Source organism: Cervus canadensis, chromosome 6 (genome assembly GCF_019320065.1).
Source record: "Cervus canadensis isolate Bull #8, Minnesota chromosome 6, ASM1932006v1, whole genome shotgun sequence".
Classification (NCBI taxonomy): domain Eukaryota; kingdom Metazoa; phylum Chordata; class Mammalia; order Artiodactyla; family Cervidae; genus Cervus; species Cervus canadensis.
The window spans coordinates 83,512,857-83,538,057 of NC_057391.1; the positions used below are offsets into that span (position 1 = coordinate 83,512,857).

General features: G+C 44.2%; 1 protein-coding gene across 1 annotated transcript; it reads left to right on the forward strand.

The window, feature by feature from the left end:
* The first annotated feature begins 2,340 nt into the window (after positions 1-2,340).
* Positions 2,341-24,973, forward strand: LOC122444326. Its single transcript, XM_043473034.1, has 4 exons — positions 2,341-2,521; positions 2,626-3,143; positions 20,420-20,565; positions 24,887-24,973. Exons 1-4 carry the CDS (start codon positions 2,341-2,343, stop codon positions 24,894-24,896), a joined length of 855 nt encoding a protein of 284 aa, XP_043328969.1. The 3' UTR covers positions 24,897-24,973.
* Positions 24,974-25,201: the final 228 nt, after the last annotated feature.

Consider the following 25,201-nt stretch of genomic DNA (forward strand, 5'->3'; position numbering starts at 1 on the left):
AAAAATCAGTACTTCTGGGGTTGTGGGGACTTCCCTCTAGGTCCATTGGTTAGGACTCTGAATTTCCTTGCAGGGCTGGGGGGTTGGAGGCAAGGGGTGGAGGTTGTCTGGGAACTGGGATCCAGCATGCCACCCTAAGAGGCCCGCCCCCCGCCAAAAAAAAGAATTTCCGGGGTTGGGGCTCAAGCACTAGCTTGTTTAAAATACTTTATGTGCCTATCTGCCTTGGAGCTACCCACATTTATTTTTAAATTTTTCCTGTCTGTTCTTGTCTCCTTTATTGTTCCTTTTGGGGTTTATGCCTTTTTATTCCTTTCCTGTCATTTTCATGGGACTTTAGGAAGACATGAATTTAAACGGGTATACCAAACATACCATGTTGAACTGGAAATTTGCTAAATTAAAATAAAAAAAATTTTTTTTTTCTGGTCATACTGCACAGCTTGCATGATCTTAGTTCCCTGACCAAGGATGGAACTTGGACCCTTGGCAGTGAGAGCACGTAGTCCTAACCACTGGACCATCAGGGGATTCACAAACAACTAAATTTTAATTATAGAGGTTATATGCACACACAAAATGAAAAATTATACGTACATTCACTGTAAAAAAATCAAACATTACAAAAGGGTACGGTATACACTGAAAGTACTCCAGTTTCACCTTCTCATTTCCATTCTTTAGCGTTAGCTGCTAGTCTGCTCGTAACAATTTCATAGTTAAAGTTCAATTAAAGTAGTTGTTTTTAATATATTTTCTCTGTAGTTTAAATTTTTCCATTTTAATTTAAATGTCTTTATGCCTTTTGCTGTGTTCTTCATCTTTATGCTTTAAAAAAAAACTATTTTTATTATTGCTATTTTATTTTTTGACCATGCTGCTCAGCATATAGGATCTTAGTTCCCTTAGACCCCAGAGATCAAACCTGCGCCTTCTGCACTGGAAGCGTGGTCTTAACCACTGGCCCACCAGGGAAGTCCCCATGCTTTTTTATATGACTTTTCCTGTGCCTCGGCTGCTCCCTAACATCCATCTCCTGGGGGACGCCTGTTCAGCCTTTGATTCTCAGCCTATCAGCTCTTAGTTTGTAAAACATTTCAAAATCGCTTGGGCAAAATTAATGTTTCCTTCTTTGTGTTCCTATACTACTTTGTTCATGACTCTATCTTAAGGCTTCTGATACCATTTGGAAATTATTCATTTTCTTGTGTTAGCACCTATATATTGGTACTTCCCTGGCAGTCCAGTGGTTAAGATTCTGCACTCCCAATGCAAGGGACACAGGTTTAATCCCTGGTCAGGGAACTAGATTTCCATATGCTGAACAGTGTGGCCAAAATATTTAAAAAACAAACAAAAAACACCTACACATTGCAAACTTGAGGTGGGGGGGCGGTGGCTGTATCATGCACCTCTGTACTGCTAGTTCTGTACTGTGGCTTTGTACTGCAAGTGTCTTCTCCCAAGTGGTCTTGTCTTTTTCTTCATGCCTTTTGATGAGGGAGTTCTCAACTTTCATGTCATCCACATTTACCAAAGTTTTCTATACCATTTGTGCCGATGTTATTTAATAAACCCTTCCCTGAGATAGTAAGTAGGAAATTTTCCTTTATTTTCCTTCAGAAGTTCTGATTTTACTTTTTCCTTTTAAATTCTTCAATCTATTTAAGAGTTAGATTTTGTCTTGGGGGGGTGTGTTAGGGGTCCAACAGATAAGCAGTTGGTTCAGCTCAGGTACTGAATAATCTATCTTTCCCTATTGATCTATTAATATAATGCCAGCTCTGTCATATATCAAGATTCCACATATGCCTGGATTGCTTCTGAGCTCTCTAGGCTGTTTCATTTCCCCCCTCTGCCTATCCCCATACTAATATCCCATGGTCTTAATTTTTATAGTTTCATAATAAATGTTGATATATAGAAGGATAAGTCCTTGAAACATGTTACTCTTCTTCAAGAGTGTTTATGCGATGCTTTGTCCTCTGTTTTTCCATATAAATTTTAGCTTAGCTTGTAAATGTCCACGGAAAATCTTGTTGGAAAATTTATTAGAATTGCATTGAATTGACAGATGAATCTTCCACCGCATCTCTACCCGCCATGAAGTATTAATAATAGCTCAAGAGATGTTTGTAGAATGAATGAAGGTCTAATGATCATTTCCAAAGTACACCTTATAAACACACATTCCATAAAAAGAGGTCAGTGAATGAATGGATGAGGGACAAAGATGACTAAGATAGAGCAGCAACTGTGTAAAATTTTTCCTTGCCTGTCCTAATACCTTATTTTAAATACACAAACCCACAACTCCATCCTCTTACTGAACATAAATCTATGACCAGTTTGGAAAGCCTCCTGCAGATAATTTTTCAGGCAGGCTCGTGTCCGCAGCGCAGGCAAAGAAACAGGCTACCTGCTACCCGCAGGTCAAGTGTCTGCGACGCCTTGGCCTCCCGAAGTGTGTGGGTCCAGAGGGAGCGCGGTGTTTCTCCCGCCCTCGTCCCCGCGGCTGAAGGCACCAAAGAACTACAACTCCCGGCAGGCTGCGCAGCGCCCCGGCTTAACCAAGCGCAATCTCGGGGGTGGCGGCAAAGTTGCCCTCGAATCCCCGCCGCCCAGGCTGCGGCTGGAAGCCGAGCGCCGCGTCTTTCTGCTTCCCCACCCGGGTGAGTAGGGGCAGCCCGCCTCGGAGGCCGAAGCCGAGCCCGGGCCGCCAGGGGCCGCGGGAGCAAGGGGAAGCCGCAGTGGACGCGCCTCCGCTGGGGCCGCCGGTCGGGAGGGGACCCTGCGCTAGTGCCCTTGGCACCCGCGGGCCCGGCGCGCGGCCACGTGACTCCGGCGACGGGCTGGGGCCCCGCCTCCTCCGCGGCCGCTCCCGCCGGCTCTCCGGTGGGCGGAAGCGGGGCGCGCTCCCGCGTGTCCGGTGGAGCCGGCTGGAGGAAGGCAGCAGTGGCTCACCCAGATCTTCTCAGGCCCTGCTGTCTGTGGCCTCCGAGGCGCCAGCGTCCCGGGGCCCGAGCGCTGTCTGGATCAGAAGCAAGGGCGCGCGGTTATCTCTGCCCTCCGCCTGGGCCCGCGGCGCCCAGCAGCTCGCCTTATCTGTAGCACTGGCTGAGGCTTCCCTGGTGGCTCAGATGGTAAAGAATCTTGTCCAGTTCAGTCGCTCAGTTAGTTGTGTCCGACTCCTTGCGACCCCATGGACTGCAGCACTGCCAGGCTCCCTGTGCACCGCCAACTCCCGGAGCTTACTCAAACTCATGTTCCCTGAGTCGGTGATGCCATCCAACCATCTCGTTCTCGGTCGTCCCCTTAAGAATCTTAAATGTTTGAAGTGCAGGAGTCCAGGTTCTATCCCTGGGTGGGGAAGATCCCCTGGAGAAGGGGGAATGGCAACTCACTCCAGTATTCTTGCCTGGAGAGTCCCCATGGACAGAGGAGCCTGGTGGGCTACGGTCCATGGGGTCACAAAGAGTCGCTCGCGACTGAGCGACTTTTTCACTTTGCTGGGCTCTGAGCTTCCGGATTGCAAGGTAAACTTGTGCTGATGACAGCCAGTGTGTGGAGAGCTGCCTCTAGAAGACACCTACCGAGAACAGCTCTCTCCTCGGGTTAAGTGACATTTACTTTGTACTGACTAGGAAGTCATTCGATTCAACAAATACTTATTGATCACCTCCGTGATTCTTGGCATCTGGTGCTCAGGAAATATTTGCGGAGTTGAGAGTGAGTTAGACTTTATCTGTGCCTTCACACGTTTTCTTTAAGCAGTAGTTCTCAAGCTTCAGCGTGTATCAGAATCACCTGAAGGGCTTGGTTCAACACAGAAACCTGGACCACATCCCCAAAGTTTTTGATTCAGTAGGTCTGAGGTTTCCAGATGGCTCAGTGGTAAAAAAAAAAAAAATCCCCCTGCCAATGCCGGAGACTCAGGTTCAATCCCTGAGACGGGAAGATTCCCTGGAGTAGGAAATGGCAACCCATTCCAGTATTCTTGCCTGGAGAATCCCATGGACAGAGGAGCCTGGAGGGCTACAGGCCATGGGGTCACAAAGAGTCTGACATGACAAGCAGCCACACATGCACAGTTCTAGGGTGGGGAGCAAGTATTTGCATTTCTAACTTGCTGGTCTGGGGATACACTTTTGAGTATCCCTGTTTTGTAGGCAAGAAATCCTGTGAACTTACAGCACCAGCTCTTCACTCCTGGACCTGGGTCTTTCTATACTGGTGCCCATTGAACTTGGGTAGTGATAGTGAGCATGTACGTATTACTTTGTTCACTGTAACTTCCCCCACATTTTATACAGATTTTCGTGTATAGGTCTACATGTGTCAGTTTCCCTGAGTTACATCCTATTTTATCTTACTGTGTCTTTGCTTGGCCATTTCTCAGCAGCCCTCAGGATGTAAAGTTTGACCTCTGCTGGTAAAGTTTACATTTTTTTTCCTTTCTGATATACACATTTTCTTCTCACACAAGGGACCTGTAAGATAAGAAGAGTGCTTGGTTCAGGCATCCACCCCTCCCCGCCACGACTCACTGAATAAACTATTTCGGTTCAGCTATATGCATCAGAGGCGCCCAGCAAGCCCTGTTCTCATCTACTTTGTGCGCTCTTGTTTGGATCAGACACACTTGTATTCAAGTTCTGACTGCATCACTTAGTAACTTTCCAGCCAGCTTTCTTACTTTTCTAAAACTCATCTTCCTCTGTAGAATGAGGATCTAATTAGGATGCACCCCAGAATGCAGTTGTGTGAGTTACATGAAATGTTTAAGCACACTGTTCTTCCTGAGTCCCCCTCTCTCTGGATGAAATGAGTGGTAAATTCTACTCCTTGCCTGGGTGAGATTTATTTTTCCTCTCTACTCCAGGACTTCGGCATCAGTTGGGGATTCCTCAGCATTGATTTGCGACATTGAGTCAATGGATGGTATCGTCCCCTTGGTCGCTTTTTGCCTATATCAATAACGAGACTTCCCTGAAAACCTGATCACTCTCTCCAAAGGTATTATTGGGTCTTTTCCAGTCTTGGGAGCAGACCAAAAGATATACTGCTCGTCTGTCTAACAGTCTCTCTAGGAAATGGGAGGGGTGCTGTGGTCACTTTATGGGATTAATGGGATTAGAGCCTTAAATTCTTTCCTCTGTGGTCATTCTCACTTGTGTAACCAAATAGGATGCAGTGATTCTAGGCTTATTGTCCTGGAATACGGCTTGGGAAAGAAGCAGCAGGTGGATGGTAGTTGAAAAGACCCAGCCCAGTGAACAGGAAGTGCTTAGTTCCCTACTAGTTCGATACAGGGGATGGAATTGCATTTGACCGTCAACTTATCAGACTCTGCTCTTGCCTTGTCTCATGACTTGCTGGTATGTTTCCTGTGGTCCAGCAAGATGGATCCCTTTCTCATCCTTGACTTGACAATAACGTAGCTGTCCTAAACGTTTCATAGCCTGGAGTTGGTGGCTTCTAGTGAGGTGCTTTGATCGATCTTGTGACATGCTGTTCATGTCTGGGGTGCCAAGTGGCGGCTTCCCTGTGCCTGGCTCTGTTTGGGGTTGGTAGAGGGTCAGAAGTCATAGTGACTGATGCAGTTACTTGAGAATGGAGGTGAGATCGATGGTGATTGGAGGTCTGTGAGTCCCCATCAGGGAGGTCACGTGCCATAAAGAGAAAGGGCTAAAGGGATTTCCCTTGTGTGTCTATGTGTGTTAGTTGCTCAGTGGCGTTGGACTCTGCGATTCCATGGACTGTAGCCTGCCAGGCTCCTCTGTCTACTCTGCCGTTTACTAGCTGAGCCACCTGGGGGTAAATCCCTCACCCTTTCTGCTCCTTGGTGTCCTCATTTATACCTGGGGATGGCAGTGATATTTGTCTCACCTCACTGGTGAGGGGGATGTGTGGTACAGCTGTCCTTAGCCTCTGAGATCTAATGCCTGGTGATCTGAGGTGGAGCTGCTGTAACAATAATAGAAGTAGAGTGTGCAATAAATGCAATGCATTAGAATCATCCCCAAACCATCCCCACCACTCATCCTAGTCCATGGAAAAATTGTCTTCCCTGAAACTGATCCCTGGCCCCAAAAAGGTTGGGGATCGCTGGTGTGGAATAACTAATGAGATGATGAGTGCAAAGGGCTGTGTGGGCAGTTATTGCCAATATTATTATCTGATGGTTAGGTTTTGGGGTCCAGGGTCCTCAGGCACTCCCCCTCTCACCCTCAACTGAAAAAAAAGAAGGATGTGATGGTATGAGAGACAACTCAGCTGAAAGTCAAGAAGGCAAGTAAATAGAACAGGGCAGGTGATTCATTAGCAAAAGGTTTAATAATGAAAGGTATTTCTCATCGACAGACATATTTCACGGCTGACAGAGTCTTTTAAAAGACCCCGAGGGAAGCAACTCATTTACATGTTAAAGACTCACTGACACCTTTTGGAAAACTCCAGCTCCAGTCTATTTAGACACAGTTGGGCTCCTATATCATCTATTTTATGTTTTTCAATTTCCACCTCTTTTATTACTGAGGGCATTTGCATGAAAACTGGAATTTGGGAGTTGTGTCTGCTTCAATGGTGCTTCCCCACTCAGAGGTGGTCTGGAGGCTGGGGGAAGCTGTTGCCTAGAGGGACAGGCCTGGAGGTTGGTGCAAACTCAGGAGGATGGGGTTGGGGAGGGTGGCTGGGAGGTGGGGCTGAGGATAACTGGGGGAGGATGGCAGCCCTGGGTTTGCGATTCTTACCTGGGGACCTGTGTTGCTACTGACTCAGTACAGGTCTCACAGGTGTAGTTTATCCATCTCAGAAGGCCCCCAAATATGGGGTGGTTAGTTTTTATGGGCTAGGTAATTTCATAGACTAATAAGTGGGAGGGTTTATTCTGACTGTTTTGGGGAAGGGGTGGGGACCTCCAGAAATTGGAAATTCCCACTTTTGACCTTTTACTGTCAGCCTCAGAACTGCCAATGGCACCTGTGGGTGTGTCGTTTAGCATGTGCTAATGTATCACAATGAGCGAATAATGAGGCTCAAGGTCTACTGGAAGTCAAATCTTCTGCCATCTTGGGTCTAATTGGTTCTAACTAGTTTAAGTCATATCTTTAACAGCTATGCCATTCTTTTAAAGGCTGTGCTCTGCCCCCTTCCCTACTGATTCATTTTGAGTGAGGTGGGCACCATTGGAGAGTTTAGAGAAGAGGAATGTATAGTTGGACTTAAGTTTCCATGTTGAAGATAGACTGGAATATTTTCACTCATTCATTCAGTGTTTTTTTTTTTTTTTTTTAAGCAGGGTTACTTATTCATTTATTTATTTGTTAGTGAATTCTGCCCTTTGCATCTAGTGGAAAAGGCAGACATTGGACCAGATTATTAGAGGTAAAAACAGTGCACAATAAAACCAGAGAGGAAGGAGCAAGGAAGGCTGGGAGGTTGACTGACAGAAGGCTTCGTAGAAGGTTAGTAGGGGATTGACTGTGGGAGGTGAAGCTGGAAAGGTGGATAGGGATGAGAATAGGGGTGGGTCTTGAATGCCTTGCTAGAGAATTTGGACTTTTTGGTAGATAGTAGGGAGGTAAGAAAATCAGAGATACCAAGGGAACATTTCATGCAGAGATGGGTTCGATAAAGGACAGAAATAGTATGGACCTAATAGAAGCAGAAGATATTAAGAAGAGGTGGCAAGAATACACAGAAGAACTGTACAAAAAAGATCTTCATGACCCAGATAATCACGATGGTGTGATCACTCACCTGGAGCCAGACATCCTGGAGTGTGAAGTCAAGTGGGCCTTAGAAAGCATCACTACGAACAAATCTAGTGGAAGTGATGGAACTCCAGTTGAGCTATTTCAAATCCTGGAAGATGATGCTATGAAAGTGCTGCACTCAGTATGCCAGCAAATTTGGAAAACTCAGCAGTGGCCACAACACTGGAAAAGGTCAGTTTTCATTCCAGTCCCAAAGAAAGGCAATGCCAAAGAATGCCCAAACTACTGCACAATTGCACTCGTCTCACACACTAGTAAAGTAATGCTCAAAATTCTCCAAGCCAGGCTTTAGCAATACGTGAACCGTGAACTTCCAGATGTTCGAGCTGGTTTTAGAAAAGGCAGAGGAACCAGAGATCAAATTGCCAACATCCGCTGGATCATCGAAAAAGCAAGAGAGTTCCAGAAAACATCTATTTCTGCTTTATTGACTATGCCAAAGCCTTTGACTGTGTGGATCACAATGAACTGTGGAAAATTCTGAAAGAGATGGGAATACCAGACCACCTGACCTGCCTCTTGAGAAACCTATGTGCAGGTCAGCAAGCAACAGTTAGAACTAGAGAGGGAACGACAAACTGGTTCCAAATAGGAAAAGGAGTACATCAAGGCTGTATATCGTCACCCTGCTTATTTAACTTATATGCAGAGTACATCATGAGAAATGCTGGGCTGGAAGAAGCACAAGCTGGAATCAAGATTGCTGGAAGAAATATCAATAACCTCAGATATGCAGATGACACCACCCTTATGGCAGAAAGTGAAGAGGAACTAAAGAGCCTCTTGATGAAGGTGAAAGAGGAGAATGAAAAAGTTGGCTTAAAGCTCAACATTCAGAAAACTAAGATCATGGCATCTGGTCCCATCCCTTCATGGGAAATAGATGGAGAAACAGGGGAAACAGTGTCAGACTTTATTTTGGGGGGCTTCAAAATCACTGCAGATGGTGACTGCAGCCATGAAATTAAAAAACGCTTACTCCTTGGAAGGAAAGTTATGACCAACCTAGATAGCATATTAAAGAGCAGAGACGTTACTTTGCCAACAAAAGTCTGTCTAGTCAAGGCTATGGTTTTTCCAGTGGTCACGTATGGATGTGAGAGTTGGACTGTGAAGAAAGCTGAGGGCCGAAAAATTGATGCTTTTGAACTGTGGTGTTGGAGAAGACTCTCGAGAGTCCCTTGGACTGCAAGGAGATCCAACCAGTCCATCCTAAAGGAGATCCGTCCTGGGTGTTCATTGGAAGGACTGATGCTGAAGCTGAAACTCCAATACTTTGGCCACCTCATGGGAAGAGCTGACTTATTGGAAAAGACCCTGATGCTGGGAGGGAATGGGGACAGGAGGAGAAGGGGACGACAGAGGATGAGATGGCTGGATGGCATCACTGACTCGATGGACATGAGTTTGAGTAAACTCCGGGAATTTGTGATGGACAGGGAGGCCTGGCATGCTGCGGTTCATGGGGTCGCAAAGAATCAGACATGACTGAGCGACTGAACAGAACTGAAGTGAACTGAGGGAGGTAAGAGTGATAAGAGGGCTTTCCTGGTGGCTCAGTAGTAAAGAATCTGCCTGCAGTGTAGGAGCTGTAGGAGATGTGGGTTAGAACCCTGGGTGGGGAAGATCCCCTGGAGGAGGGCCTGGCAACGCACTCCAGTATTCCTGCCTGGAGAATCCCATGGACAGAGGAGCCTGGCGGGCTACAGCCCAAGGGCTGCAAAGAGTCGGACATGACTGAAGGGACCGACACACACGCAAGAGTGATAAAAATGTACTTGTGCGTTAGGATGATGGTGCTTGCGTGGCAGAGTGAATGAAGGTTGGCTGGGACGTGGGAAAGTGTTTGGAATTGGAGTGGTCGAATGGCTCAGGCAAGATGTGATGGGCTTCCCTCCACCCGCCTCTATTAATTGTACAAGGTCATGCTAATTCTTGCCCCTGAGATTTAGGAGTTCTTCTGCATAAGCTCTTCAGCTTTGCAGAACAGGAGAAATGAAACTTAAAGTAACAATAAGGAGAAGTCTCATTTACTGAGCCTTTGTTAAAGCAGCATCTCATTTCATTCTTGCAGTGGCCCTATGAGGTAGGTACTATCAAGAGCATTAAAAAAAATTTTTTTTTATTGAAGGATAATTGCTTTACAGAATTTTGTTGTTTTCTGTCAAACCTCAACATGAATCAGCCATAGATATACATATATCCCCTCCTTTTTGAATCTCCCTTCCGTCTCCCTCCCCATCCCCCTCTAGGTTGATACAGAGACTCTGTTTGAGTTCCCTGAGACATACAGCAAATTCCCCTTGGCTATCTATTTTACATATGGTAATGTAAGTGTCCATGTTATTCTTTCCATACATCTCACCCTCTCCTCCCCTCTCTCCATGTCCATAAGTCTATTGCCTATGTCTGTTTCTCCATTGCTGCCCTGTAAATAAATTCTTCAGTACCATTTTTCTTGATTCCACATTTATGCTTTAGAATATGATATTTATCTTTCTCTTTCTGACTTACTTCACTCTGTATAATAGGTTCTGGGTTCATCCACCTCATTAGAACTGGTTCAAATGTGTTCCTTTTTATGGCTGAGTAATATTCCATTGTGCATATGTACCACTTCTTTATCCATTCATCTGTCGATGGATATCTAGGATGCTTCCATGTTCTAGTTATTGTAAATAGTGCTGCAGTGTACAGTGGGGTACATGTGTCTTTTTCAGTTTTGCTTTCCTCAGGGTATATGCCTAGGAGTGGATTTCATACGGTGATTTTATTCTTAGTTTTTAAAGGACTCTCCTTACCATCTTCCATAGTGGCTGTATCAATTTGCATTCCCACCAACAGTGCAAGAGCATTCCCTTTTCTCCACACCCTCTCCAGTATTTATTGTTTGTAGACTTTTTGATGATGGCTACGCTGACCAGTGTGAGGAGATATCTCATTGTAGTTTTGATTTGCATTTCTCTAATAATGAGTGATGTTGAGCATCTTTTCATGTGTTTTTTAGCCATCTGTATGTCTTATTTGGAGAAATGTCTGTTTAGGTGTTTTTCCCACTTTTTGATTGGGTTGTTTGTTTTTCTGGTACTGAGTTGTATGAACTGCTTGCATATTTTGGAAATTAATCCTTCATCAGTTGTTTCATTTGCTATTATTTTCTCCCATTCTGAGGGTTGTCTTTTCACCTTGCTTATATTTTCCTTTGCTGCGCAAAAGATTTTAAGTTTAACCAGGTGCCACTTGTTTACTTTTGTTTTTATTTCCATTACTCTAGGCGGTGGGTCATAGAGGATCTTGCTTTGATTTATGTCATTGAGTGTTCTACCTGTGTTTTCCTCAGAGAGTTTTATAGTTTCTGGTCTTACATTTACGTCTTTAATACGTTTTGAGTTTCTCTGTGTGTATGGTGTTAGGAAGTGTTCTAATTTCATTCTTTTACATGTAGCCGTCCAGTTTTCCCAACACCATTTATTGAAGAGGCTGTCTTTGCCCCTTTATATTATCTTGCCTCCTTTGTAAAAAATAATGTACCCGTAGGTGCATGGGTTTATTCCTAGACTTTGTGTCTTGTTCCACTGGTCTATATTTCTTTTTGTGCCAATACCATACTGTCTTGATGACTGTAGCTTTGTAGTATAATCTGAAGTCAGGAAGATTGATTCCTCCAGCTCCATTCTTCTTTCTCAAGACTACTTTGGCTGTTTGGGGTCTTTTGTGTTTCCATATGAATTGTGAAATTTTTTGTTCTAGTTCTGTGAAAAATGTCATTGGTAATTTGATAGGGATCTCATTGAATCTGTAGATTGCGTTTGGTTCAGTTTGGTTCAGTTCAGTTCAGTTCAGTCGCTCAGTCATGTCTGACTGTTTGTGACCCCTTGCCATAGCACGCCAGGCCTCCCTGTCCATCACCAACTCCTGGAGTTTACCCAAACTCATGTCCATTGAGTTGGTGATGCCATCCAACCATCTCATCCTCTGTTGTCCCCTTCTCCTCCTGCCCTCAATCTTTCCCAGCATCAGGGTCTTTTCAAATGAGTCAGCTTTTCGTATCAGGTGGCCAAAGTACTGGAGTTTCAGCTTCAATATCAGTCCCTCCAATGAACACCCAGGACTGATCTCCGCTAGGGTGGACTGGTTGAATGTCCTTGCAGTCCAAGGGACTCTCAAGAGTCTTCTCCAACACCACAGTTCAAAAGCATCAATTCTCTGGTGCTCAGCTTTCCTTGTAGTACAACTCTCACATCCATACATGACCACTGGAAAAACCATAGCCTTGACTAGACGGACCTTTGTTGACAAAGTAATGTCTCTGCTTTTTAATTATGCTGTCTAGGTTGGTCATAACTTAGAGTAAGTTATTAAAAGTAAGCGTCTTTTAATTTCATGGCTGCAATCACCATCTGCTACTGTCAACTTCTCCTTTTATGTCTGCTAGTGTTTGCCTTATGTATTGGGGTGCTCCTTTGTTGGGTGCATAGATATTTACAATTGTTATGTGTTCCTCTTGGATTGATCCCTTGATCATTATGTAGTGTCCTTCCTTATCTCTAGTAATCTTTTTTATTTTAAGGTCTATTTTGTCTGATATGAGGATTGCTACTCCAGCTTTCTTTTGTTCCCCATTTGCATGGAATATATTTTTTGCTCCTTTCACTTTCAGTCTATGTGTCTTTAGGTTTGAAGTGGGTTTCTTGTAGACAGCATATATATGGGTCTTATTTTTGTATCCATTCAGACAGTCTGTGTCTTTTGTTTGGAGCATTTAATCTGCTTACATTAAAAGTGATTATTGAGATATATGTTCCTATTGCCATTTTCTTAATTGTTTGGGGTTGATTTTGTAGATCTTTTTTTTTCTGTTGGATTTCTTGACTCTATAAGTCCATTTAACATTTGTTGTAGAGCTGGTTTGGTGGTACTGAATTCTCTTAACTTTTGCTTGTCTGAAAAGCTTTTTATTTCTCCATCAGTTTTGAATGAGATCCTTGCTGGGTACAGTAATCTTGGTTGTAGATTTTTCCATTTCAGTACTTTAAATATATCCTGCCATTCCCTTCTGGCCTGCAGAGTTTTCTGGTGAAAGATCAGCTGTTAAGCGTATAGGGTTTCCCTTGTATGTTACTTGTTGCTTCTCCCTTGCTGCTTTTAATATTCTTTCTTTGTGTTTAGTCTTTGTTAGTTTAATTAGTTTGTGTCTTGGCCTATTTCTCCTTGGGTTTATCCTGTATGGGACTCTTTGCATCTCTGGGACTTGGTTGACTATTTCCTTTTCCATGTTGGGGAAATTTTCAACTATAATCTCTTCAAAAATTTTCTCATACCCTTTCTTTTTCTCTTCTTCTTCTGTGACCCCTATAGTTCAAATGTTGGTGCGTTTGATATTGTCCTAGAGGTCTCTGAAACTATCCTCTGTCTTTTTCATTTTTACTCTATTCTGCTCTTCAGAAGTTATTTCTACCATTTTATCTTCAAGCTCACTGATTTGTTCTTCTGCTTCAGATATTCTGCTATTGATTCCTTCTAGAGTATTTTTAATTTTAGTAATTGTGTTGTCTCTGTATGTTTATTCTTTAATTCTTCTAGGTCTTTGTTAATTGATTCTTGCATGTTTTCCACTTTGTTTTCAAGGTTTTTGATCATCTTTACTATCATTATTCTGAATTCTTTTTCAGACAGTTTGCCCATTTCCTCTTCATTTATTTGGACTTCCGTGTTTCTGGTTTGTTCCTTCATTTGTGTAGTATTTCTTTGCCTTTTCATTATTATTATTATTTTTTAACTTACTGTGTTTGAGGTCTCCTTTTCCCAGGCTTCAAGGTTGAATTCTTTCTTCCTTTGGGTTTCTGCCCTCCTAACGTTGGTCCAGTGGTTTATGTAGCTTCATATAGGCTGAGATTTGTGCTGAGTTTTTCTTTGTTTTTCCTCTGATGGGCAAGGAGAGTGAGGTGGTAATCCTGTCTGCTGATGACTGGGTCTGTATTTTTGTTTTGTTTGTTGTTTAGATGAGGCATCCTGCAGAGGGTGCTACTGGTGGTTGGCTGCTGCCGGGTCTTGTCTTCAAGTGGTTTCCTTTGTGTGAGTTCTCACTATTTGATACTCCCTAGGGTTAGTTCTCTGGTAGTCTAGGGTCTTGGAGTCAGTGCTCCCTCTCCAAAGGCTCAGGGCTTGATCTCTGGGTCTTTTTGCCAGGATTCAGTTGCTTTAAGATCCTTAATATACAGGTACCAAGTCTGTCTGTCCCTGTAGTTAGTAAGGTTGATGAAGGCACCCTGAGTCCTGCACTGAATACATAATTGATCTCCATCTGCTTCTTCCATTCTGGAGAAATTGTGTCCTCAGAAAACCTCCATTATGGGGTCTTTTAAAATCTGTTTTCAAAAATTCTTAATTTTTCCCACCTTCAGAAATGAGAGGTCATGATAGGAAGACGTGTGAGTGAAGCAGGCCGAAAACCCGCCAGGGAAGTTGAGTGGCCCTCAGGACTTCAGAGGAGTTCCAAGAGCATTTTTTGTCGATCAGACTCTAAGAGGCTGTGGCTTTCTGAAGGTCGCAGAACTGGTGAGCAGCGGAGCCGGGGTTCTTCCCGGCTCCCGAGGCTGAGTTCCTGACCCCTGGTTGCCCTATACCACCTTCTCGTTGCCAGCTTTTCTTCAGGCCCCAGAAGGACGGTCCTCATGGGCCTCCTTGATCTCAAAGGAGAAAGGTGTGTGAGGACCTGAGGGCACTCAGCCTAATTTAAGGCCTGCTCCTGGGTTCAGCTGGGAACCTGTGTCTTGGCAGAAAGAAGGTGGAGGGAAATCGAGTGCACTGCCGCTTTTGATAGAAGATACTACAGACTGAGGTTGTAGTGAGCAAGGTGAAAAGGTGGGGTTTGGTGGGGGACCGCCAAAATGTTAGCAGTCGGGCATGCAGAAGCTGATAGACTGGGGAGTAAAGGATGCTTTACCGAGCCTGCCATTGGGCAGGGAAATAGCGAGAACAGTGGTGGTAGTGGTGGGCGTAGCGTTACTGGAGGGGACCCTTCCAGGGCCTGGGACCAGGCTCTTGTCTAACTTGGAAGTGCAGTGTCTGAAGAGACACACGTGCTGACAAACCAAAGGGCTGTATTGAAGAGTGGTGTCTGAGCAAAGGACAGGAAGGCGAGGGACCCCAGGAGCACTGCTCTGCCCGGTGGCTCGCAGGCTCAGGCTTTATGGAGGTGGGGTACCTTTCTGGGTTGTCTCCGGCCAATCATCTTGTTTGTCTGTATCTGGTCTGACTCAGGGTCCTTCCTAGTTGGGTGTGCATCTCTCAGCCAAGATGGATTCCAGTGTGAGGATTTCTGGGAGGTTGGCAGGACATATTATGGTCTGGGCTCTCCTCTCTCCTCTTGAACCCTCCCAAATTCTTCTTGGTCCAAGGTTCCCTGACAATAGTGGTTTCTACTGTGTTCTTGCTGTGTAGGTGGCACCTTGATAAATATTTGCATGATTTCCTCATTCCTCACCACCTCATCAAGTAGGCATGGCTTTGATCACCCCCATGGTATAGACAGGGTCACAGGACTCAGGGTAAGAGACCATGTTGGGACTCAGACTCAGGCCACTGGATTCTAGGATGTGTATTCTCAACCACAGTGCTGTCTCTCATCTGAAAGGAACCAAGGATAGCCAACCACTAATGCCAAAGAAGCTGAAGTTGAACAGTTCTATGAAGACCTACAAGACCTTCTAGAACTAACATCCCCCAAAAGATGTCCTTTTCATCATAGGGGCCTAGAATGCAAACGTAGGAAGGTACCTGGAGTAACAGGCAAGTTTGGCCTTGTAGTACAAAATGTAGCAGGGCAAAAGCTAACAGAGTTTTGCTAAGAGAATGCACTGGTCATAGCAAACACCACTTCCAGCAACATGAGACTACCCTACACATGGACATCACCAGATGATTAACACCGAAATCAGATTGAATATATTCTTTGCAGCTGAAGATGGAGAAGCTCTATATAGTCAGGAAAAACAAGACCAGGAGCTGACTGTGGCTCAGATCATGAATTCCTTGTTTTCAAATTGAGACTTAAATTGAGGAAAGTAGGGAAAGCCACTAGGCCATTTAGGTATGACCTAAATAAAATCCCTTACAATTATACAGTAGAAGTGACAAATAGATTCAAGGGATTAGATCTGATAGACTGAGTGCCTGAAAAACTATGGACAGAGGTTAGTGACATTGTACATGAGGTGGTGATCAAAACCATCCCCAAGAAAAAGAAATGCAAAAAGGCAAAATGGCTGTCTGAGGAGGCCTTACAAATAGCCGAGAAAACAAGAGAAGTAAAAGGCAAAGAAGAAAAGGAAAGGTATACCCATCTGAATGCAGAGTTCCAAAGAACAGCAAGGGGAGATAAGAAAGCTTTCCTAAGTGAACAATGCATAGAAATAGAGAAAAACAATAGAATGGGAAAGACTGACGATCTCATCAAGAAAACTAGAGATACCAAGGGAACGTTTCATGCAAAGATGGGCACAATAAAGGACAAAAGTGGTATGGACCTAACAGAAGCAGAAGATATTAAGAAGAGGTGGCAAGAATACATAGAAGAACTATACAAAAAAGATCTTAATGATCCAGATAACCACAATGGAGTGATCACTCACCTAGAGCCAGCCATCCTGGAGTGTGAAGTCACATGGAAGCATCACTACGAGCAAAGCTAGTGGATGTGATGGAATTCCAGTTGAGCTATCTCAAATCCTAAAAGATGATGCTGTGAAAGTGCTGCACTCAATATGCCAGCAAATTTGGAAAGCTCAGCAATGGCCACAAGACTGGAAAAGGTCAGTTTTCATTCTAATCCCAAAGAAAGGCAATGCCAAAGGATGTTCAAGCTGCTGCACTCATTTCACATGCTAGCAAAGTAATGCTCAAAATTCTCCAAGCCAGTCTTTAACAGTATGTGAACCAAGAGCTTCCAGATGGTCACGCTGGATTTAGAAAAGGCAGAGGAACCAGAGATCAAGTTGCCAACATCTGTTGGATCATAGAAAAAGCAAGAGAATTCAAGAAAAATATCTACTTCTGTTGCATTGACTATGTCAAAGCCTTTAACTATGTGGATCACAATAAACTGTGGAAAATTCTGAAAGAAATGGGAATACCAAACCACCTTACCTGCCTCTTGAGAAATATGTATACAGGTCAAGAAGCAAAAGTTAGAACCAAACTTGGAACAGCAGACTGGTTCCAAACTGGGAAAGGAGTACGTCAAGGCTGTATATCGTCACCCTGCTTATTTAACTTATATGCAGAATACATCATGTGAAATGCTGGGCTAGATGAAGTACAAGCTGGAATCAAGATTGCCGGGAGAAATATCAATAACCTCGTATGCAGATGACACCACTGTTTCAGCAGAAAGTGAAGAACTAAAGAGCCTCTTGATGAAAGTGAAAGAGGAGAGTGAAAAAGCTGACTTAAAACTCAACATTCAAAAAATGAAATCATGGCATCTGGTCCCATCACTTCATGACATATAGATGGGAAAACAATGGAAACAGTGAGAGACCATTTTCTTGGGCTCCAAAATCACTGCAGATGGTGACTGCAGCCATGAAATTAAAAGATGCTTGCTCCTTGGAAGAAAAGGTATCATAAACCTAGAGAGCATATTAAAAAGCAGAGATATTACTTTGCCCACAAAGGTCTGTGTAGTCAAAGCTATTTTCAGCTGAAGTAGCTCAGCTGGAATTCTATCACCTCCACTAGCTTTGTAGTCATGTATAGATGTGATAGTTGGATAAAGAAGAGCTGATACTTTTGAACTGTGGTGTTGGAGAAGACTCTTGGGAGTCCCTTCAACTGCAAGGAGATCAAACCAGTGAATCCTAAAGGAAATCAACCCTGAATATTTATTAGAACGACTGATGCTGAAGCTGAAGCTCCAATACTTTGGCCACCTGATTTGAAGAGCTAACTTATTAGAAAAGACCCTAATGCTGGGAAAGATTGAAGGGGATGATAGAGAATGAGATGGTTGGGTGGCATCACTGACTCAATGGACATGAGTTTGAGCAAGCTCTAGGAGATGGTGATGGACAGGGAATTCTGGGTTGCTGCAGTCCATGGGGTCACAAAGAGTCAGACAGGACTGAACAATGACAACAAGGGATGGGGTAAAGGGGACACTGCAAGCATGGTTTAATTTATTCTTTTTATCTACAAACCCCTTACTTGCAGAGTTAGGAACTGATCCTAGGAGTTGGGCCAGAACATTTGTGTTTAGTGAAAGAAATGAGTTTCTTAAATTATCCTTTTAAAAATAATTGCTTGCAGTCATCCTCCTGGAGTGAATGCAGTCATCTGGGGTGTGAATGGGTAGGATAAACTTGGAAAGTTTGTTGTGGGGGCATGGTTTCACTGATGAATTTGAACACATGAAGCCTTTATTAAAATTGAAATATTAACAAGAATGGTTCTCAAACTTTGCCTAAAAATAACCCATTATGTTTCCTATTAAAATGCAAATTCCCAAGTCCTATCCCCAGTGTTGATTCAGCGGGCCAAAGGTTGGGTTCAGAAATCTTCATTTTTTTTTTTTTACTGTTACATCATTATCATTATTAATTTTTATTGAAATATGCTTGATTTACAATGTTTCAGGTGTATAGCAAAGTCATTTATTTAAGCATATTTTTGTTTTCAAATTCTTTTTCCATTTTATGTTGTTATAAGATATAGAATATAGTCCCCGTGCTATGCAGTAGGTTGTGTTGTTTATTTCATACATAGTAGTGTGTCTCTGTTAATCTCAAATTCCCGATTTAGCCCTTCCCAACCCATTCCCCTTTTGGTAATCATAAGTTTGTTTTCTGGGTCTGCGAGTCTAGCAGAAATCTGCATTTTTGAAATGGCACCCAGATTGATATTTTTTGCAAGTGTTCTTCTAACCACACTTTAGAAATGTTGGCTAGGAAAAGAAGACTGCAGAGGGAAAAACAATGGGATTATAAAAAGAACTGGGTCCCAAAAAGTCAAGAAAGGAGAGAAAAAGACACAGAACAGGTAGGAAAATAGAAAGCACAGAAGATGGTAAAATTAAATCAGAATACATAAATGACTATATTAAATGCAAACAGACAAAATGCACTATATACTATTTAGAGAGACAGTATAAAGTGTAAGTTGAAAGTAAAAGAATGGAAAAAGATGTCCCTGTGGATACTTTAAAAAAAAATCTGTGACTGTATTATGAGGCATGAGTCAAAGCTGACTTTATGGAGGGGAGTCAGAGGCACAGATCAGGGAGGGGATGGTCACAGACTGAGTCCAGAGCAGAAACAAGCAGGGTGATGACCTAAATTTTCCTGCTGCAAGGAAATTTCCCCCTACACGTCTGTTCAGGGCTTGTACCTGCAGGTGGCTTGGTGGGTGGCGCTTCTCCTGGGTGGGTCTTCTGCACCGGCAGCCGCAGCTGTGGTCAAGGATGTTAGATGTAGTATTCCTCGGAATTGAAGGGGAAGCCGTGCGTTGGGTACAGTGGCCTCAAAGACTGTGTGTTGCCTGGTGGACTGGGCGGTAGAAGTAGGGTGGGGAAAGGTATCAGAGCTGGGAGCCCGCTTGGTTCAGCTGAGCGGAATGGTGAGTTTGGTTAAACAGAGCTTATCTGCAGAGGGACCTTGAGCCCCCAATCGTGACACAGCCTACGGGACTGGGAGTGGACAAAGTAGCAACAGCCGTGGTGTTGGCTTTCAAGGCACTTACAGTCTAGAAAAGGGGCTGTCTATGTTCTATCCAAAAGAAATAGTTTGAAACTCGATCAGATGTGGAGGGCTTACCTGGCAGCTTCTGAGCAACTGCCGTTTTGGCTGTGGCCCCTTCCAACCTGGGCGAGAGGGCTGATGATGCCTATGCGAGATTAGTGGTATGATAATAGTTTTCAGTTACCATGCTCTCGCTTCTCTTATCTAAAGCAGCATCCTTGACTACATATTCGTCATCCTTTCTCTTACCCGCTTTGATTTTCTTTTCAGCACTGGTTACCTGCTGCTGTTCTCATACATACCTTAGGATCGGTCATCTCCTCCAGAGTGTAAGAACTTTGTTTTCTTGGCTCTCTCCCTAGTGCCTAGCACAGTGCCTGGTTCTGTGAAAGGAAGAACGGCTTTGAGCATTGAATTGTGCTGGATACTGTGCCCAGCATTTCATCCACGTGATCTCATTTTATCCCAACAACTATTTTTTTTTTTGAAATTTATTTTTTAGTTTGTATTTTTCTGGCTGCACTAGGTCTTCTTTGCTGTGCATGAGCTTTCTCTCGTTGCAGCGTGTGGGCTCAGTAGTTAGGGCTCTAGATCTCAGGCTTGGTGGTTGTGGCCCACAGGCTTTAGCTGCCCCTTGGAATGCGGCATCTTCCGGGACCGGGGATCGAACCCTTGTTCGCTGCATTGGCAGGCAGATTCTTAACCACTGGATGACCAGGGAAGTGCTTCCCCAGCAACTTTTGAGGTACGTATCATCATGTTTCACAAATGAGGCAATGTGAGTGCAGTGAGGTTGAGAAAATGACCCCAGAATCGTACAGTCTATTAAGTGGCAGAGCCCGGATTTGAATTCGGCTCCATAGGAAACTCTTTAACTGCTCCCTTCTCTCTGCTGTCCCGCTGCAGGGTCTGGGGACATGGCCAGAAGGGTTCTCAAGCTTGCTTCGTGGACCAGCATGGCTCTTGCTGCCTCTGGCGTCTGCCTCTATAGCAACAAGTACTTGGACCCCAACGACTTTGGTGCCGTCAGGGTGGGCCGAGCAGTGGCCACGGTAGGTTCTTCTCCTTTCGGGAGGGGCAGAGGAACCGCAGCGCTGCTCGCAGCTGCTCGTGCATACGGCCGATGGACTCGCCAGTCACACACATGCGGCGATACACGTGTGCCGTGACCTGTGTGAAGAAGCTCCCACTACACAGTTGCACTGTCGTGGAGGTGTCCCCCCACATCCCTGTTCGCACAACCTCTGCCATCCTGAAGTTAACCATAGAGTGGGATTGCCTGGGGTCTCTGTTCTGAACACGTTACCTTTACAGAAGCTTCCGTATCTTATTTTAGGGACCGACTCATCCGGCGGTCTCCTCAGCAAACTCACAGGGAAAGAGGAGTTTGCAGCTTTGATTAGATCCTAGCTGAAAACTTGGTCTGCCTCCAGTGAGCTCCTGGGAAGGGTTCATGATGGATGCAGGGCTCACACTCAGAGTGTCAGGGCCTGGAAGAACTTTGGGGATGTGCCCCAAGCCCCAGACTCAGAGAAGCTGAGCTGAATATTTGACTGTTGGATGTCTCAGCGACATCGTTCTGGTGTGACGGCGCCCTCTGTACCTCTGCAGAAGGCGGCTCCTCCAGACAGCACTGTGTAATTGCCACATGCTTCACGCCTTCTCTCCTCCTCGGTCTGCTGCAGAATGAGCTCATGCATTCCTCCCCGTGGTGTAGATATATACTCCGAAGCACAGTCTGTCTGGGCTCTTGTCTAATCGTTTCTTTTAATACTCAGCGTTGTCCCGTCCTCTCCCCAGCCTGGCTCAGACATGGGGCCTGCGCCTCAAGGTAAACTGGAACTCTTCATAGCTCACGATGAGGGAATAGATACACAGGCCATGGAATATGTAATGATTCCCACGTGCTTGCTAGGGGCCTTTCTGAGCCCAACATTGTTATATAGGCTTCAGGGGTAGAAACAAACTGTCCCGCCCAGGTGCAGCTTTGAAAGAGCTTCTGATTGAGGAGTGTCCACGCGGATGGGTCAGAAAAACAGCCTAAAGCCCGGGATTGTGTCAAGCTGTGTGACTTGGGTGACGGCTGCTGTGGGACCTCAGGCACAGGAGTGAGTCCTGTGGGCTGGGAGTCAGGATGCGTGTCTTAGGGGGAGCGGGGTTGGATGGAACCTTAGGGATTTGCACAGTCTGAGAGGAGGGACGAAGGTATAAGTCAGTGCTATATAAACCAGCCACTGGGTTGTGCATTCCTTTCTTCTTTAAATAAGTGCTTTATTTGGGGATCATTCTAGGTTTATAGAAAAGTTGGAAAGATAGTACAGAGTGCCCATAAGGCCTTCATCCAGTTTCCCCTAATATTAAAATCTTACGTGACCATGATACATTTATGAAAACTAAGAAAGTAACATTGGTACATTGCTATTTGCTGAACTCCAGGTTCTATTCAGATTTGGTCAGTTTTATTCTGTTTCCGTTTCTGGATCTACTCCAGGATATCACATTGCATTTAGGGCACTGGATTTTTCTTTTTATTTGGCTTAGTTTCTTTTTTTTTTCTTTTGAAATTTTTATTGAGGTTATTGTAGATTCACTGGGCTGTATATTCTTTAAAGATCCGGGCTCTGGCTTTTTTTTTTTTTTGAAGGGAAGTGATATTTAAAAAATTCTCTTATTGAAATATGATTGCTGTATGATATTATATGTTACAGGTGCACAATATCGTGATTCACAGGTTTTAAAGGCTATGCTTCATCTATAGTTATTTAAAAATACTGGCTATATTCCTCATGTTGTACAATATATCTTTGTAGCTTATTTTATACCTAATAGTTTGTACCTGTTAATCCCCTTCCCCAATTCTGCCCTTCCCTATTTCCCTCTCCCCACTGCTATTGTTAGTCACCAAGTTGTGTCCGACTCTTTGCAATCCCGTGGACTGCAGCACACCAGGCTTCCCTGTCCTTCACTATCTCCTGGAATTTGCTCAACCTCATGTCTGTTGAATTGGGGATGCCATCCAACCATCTCATCCTCTGTTGCCCCTTTCTCCTCCTGCCCTTAATCTTTCCCGCATCAGGAAATCAACTTTTCCAATGAGTTGGCTGTTTGCATCAGGTGGCCAAAGTATTGGAGCTTCAGCATCAGTCCTTCCAATGAATATTCAGGGCTGATTTCCTTTAGGATTGGCTGGTTTGATTTCCTTGCTATCCAGAAGACTCTCAAGAGTCTTTCCCAACTTTACAGTTCAAAAGCATCAATTCTTTGGCGCTCAGCCTTCTTTTCTCTATTCTCACATCTACTGGAAAAACCATAGCTTTGACTAGATGGACCTTTGTCGGCAAAGTAATGTGTCTCTGCTTTTTAATATGCTGTCTAGGTTGGTCATAGCTTTTCTTCCAAGGAGGAAGCGTCTATTAATTTCATGGCTCCAGTCACCGTCTGCAGTGATTTTGGAGCCCAAGAAAATAAAATCCTGGGATCCAAAAAAATTGCTTCCATTTTTTCCCCTTCTATTTGCCATGGAGTGATGGCATCAGTTATCATGATCTTCAATTTTTGAATGTTGAGTTTTAAGCCAACTTTTTCACTCTCCTCTTTGACCCTCATCAAGAGGCTCTTTAGTTCCTCTTCACTTTTTGCCATTAGTGTGGTATCATCTGCATATCTGAGGTTGTTTATATTTCTCCTTTCAATCTTGATTCAGTTTGGGATTCATCCAGCCCAGCATTTCGCATGATGTGCTCTGCGTAGAAGTTAAAATAAATAGGGTGACAATATACAGACTTGACATACTCCTTTCCCAATTTTGAACCGATCCATTGTTCCATGTCTGGTTCTAACTGTTGCTTCTTTACCTGCATACAGGGTTCTCAGAAGACAGTAAGGTGGTCTGGTATTCCATCTCTTTAAGAGTTTTCCACAGTTTGTTGTGACCCACACAGTCAAAGGCTTTAGCATAGTCAGTGAAACAGAAATAGATGTTCTTCTGAAATTACCTTGCTTTCTCTATGATCCAATGGATGTTGGCAATTTGACCTCTGGTTCTTCTACCTTTTCTAAATCTAGCTTGTATATCTGGAAGTTCTCCGTTCGTGTACTGCTGAAGTCTAGCTTGAAGGATTTTGCATTACTGTCTTGAGTGTGTGAAATGAGAGCAATTGTACAGTAGTTTGAACAATTGCTGTTCTTTGGGATTGAAATAAAAACAGCTTTTCCAGCCCTGTGGCCACTGCTGAGTTTTCCAAATTTTCTGGCATAGTGAGTGCAGCACTTTGACAGCTTCATCTTTTAGTATTTGAAATAGCTCAGTTGGAATTCTGTCACCTCCACTAGCTTTGTTCATCTAATACTTCCTAAGGCCCACTTGATTTCACACTCCAGGATGTCTGGCTCTGGGTGAGTGACCACACCATCAAGTTTGTTCTCTATATCTGTGAGTCTACCTCTTTTTTTATATTCTCTAGCTTGTTGTATTTTTTAGATTCCACTTTAAGTGATATCATTCAGTATTTGTCTTTCTCTGTCTGACTTATTTCACTGAGCATAATGCAGGGCTCTGGTCTTAATTATCCTTGTGGACCGCTCAGGCCAGGTCTTGCTAGTGGTTGGTATTCAGTAAGTATATATGGAATGGAATGAAACATTGGGAGCATAGACAAAGGAATGGACTCTTCTCAATACCAGCCTTGTTAAGGCCCTTAATTTCTAAGGGCCGCAGTTGCTGAATTCTGAAAGGGAAGGTTTGGTCTCAGCAACCCTCAAGGCTCCTCTGTGCCTGAGATCCCTGGGAGCCTGTGACTTTCTGATTCATCAAACATAAGGGAACCTCTTCTGGAGTTTTGACCAAGGGACCTAGATTTAAAATTTATGCTGTTAGAGCAAACATAAATATGAAATGGTGTTTATTAGTGATACAGAGAGATGGGATGTTTATCCAACAGCATTCATTTAACTAGTATTTGTTGAGCATTCACCTGTGCGCTTGGCACTGTGAAAGATGCAAGGGATGTGAAGATAAATAGGAAGGACGTGCCCTTGTGCTTACAGAGCTTAATTTCTAGCGAAGTGGAGACTGTCCATATACAAGGAAACAAATGAGCAAGGTAACTTTGGATGGTGGTTTGTCATGGTAAATAATTGGGAGTTCCCAGTGGGTGGGGTCTCTTTAGATTGAGGGTCTCTGCAGGGGTGGTATTTGTGCAGAGCCTTGACTGACAGAAACCAGCCAGACCAGAATCTGGCGGCAGGGCCTCTAAGAGATGGGATTGCTTCTCTGGACATGCCACCTGTGTCAGGGGCCTGTAGATGCGGGCCTTGGATAGCAGAGTAATATTTGATGTCTGGTGCTAAGACTTCCTCTTTCTTGGTTCACAGACAGCTGTGATCAGTTACGACTATCTTACATCCCTGAGGAGTGTCCCCTATGGCTCAGAGGAATACTTGCAGCTTCGATCCAAGGTAAGGACCCGTGGGACCCATCTGAGCCAGGCCACTGCAAAGCCAGCAAGCTTCTGGTGTGCAGCTGGAGGTGGGCAGGGGACGGGGTGGGGATTGAGGCAGGTGGCTTGGGAGGAAGAAGGGGAGCTGTATTAACGCCCAGGGGCTGGGCTGCCAGGCTGCCGTGAGGCTGGACCCCCTGGTTCTAAGGTTCTAAATCTAAAAGGTGCTGTTGGGGAGGCTGGTGTGTGT

Excerpts from the sequence above, each read along its gene's own strand:
- LOC122444326 (XM_043473034.1), top strand. The coding sequence starts at position 2,341 with ATGACCAGTTTGGAAAGCCTCCTGCAGATAATTTTTCAGGCAGGCTCG. Across the intron at positions 2,522-2,625 it reads CCTCGTCCCCGCGGCTGAAG|GCTGCGGCTGGAAGCCGAGC; the intron begins GCACCAAAGAAC and ends CCCGCCGCCCAG. Across the intron at positions 3,144-20,419 it reads CTTCCCTGGTGGCTCAGATG|GGTCTGGGGACATGGCCAGA; the intron begins GTAAAGAATCTT and ends GTCCCGCTGCAG.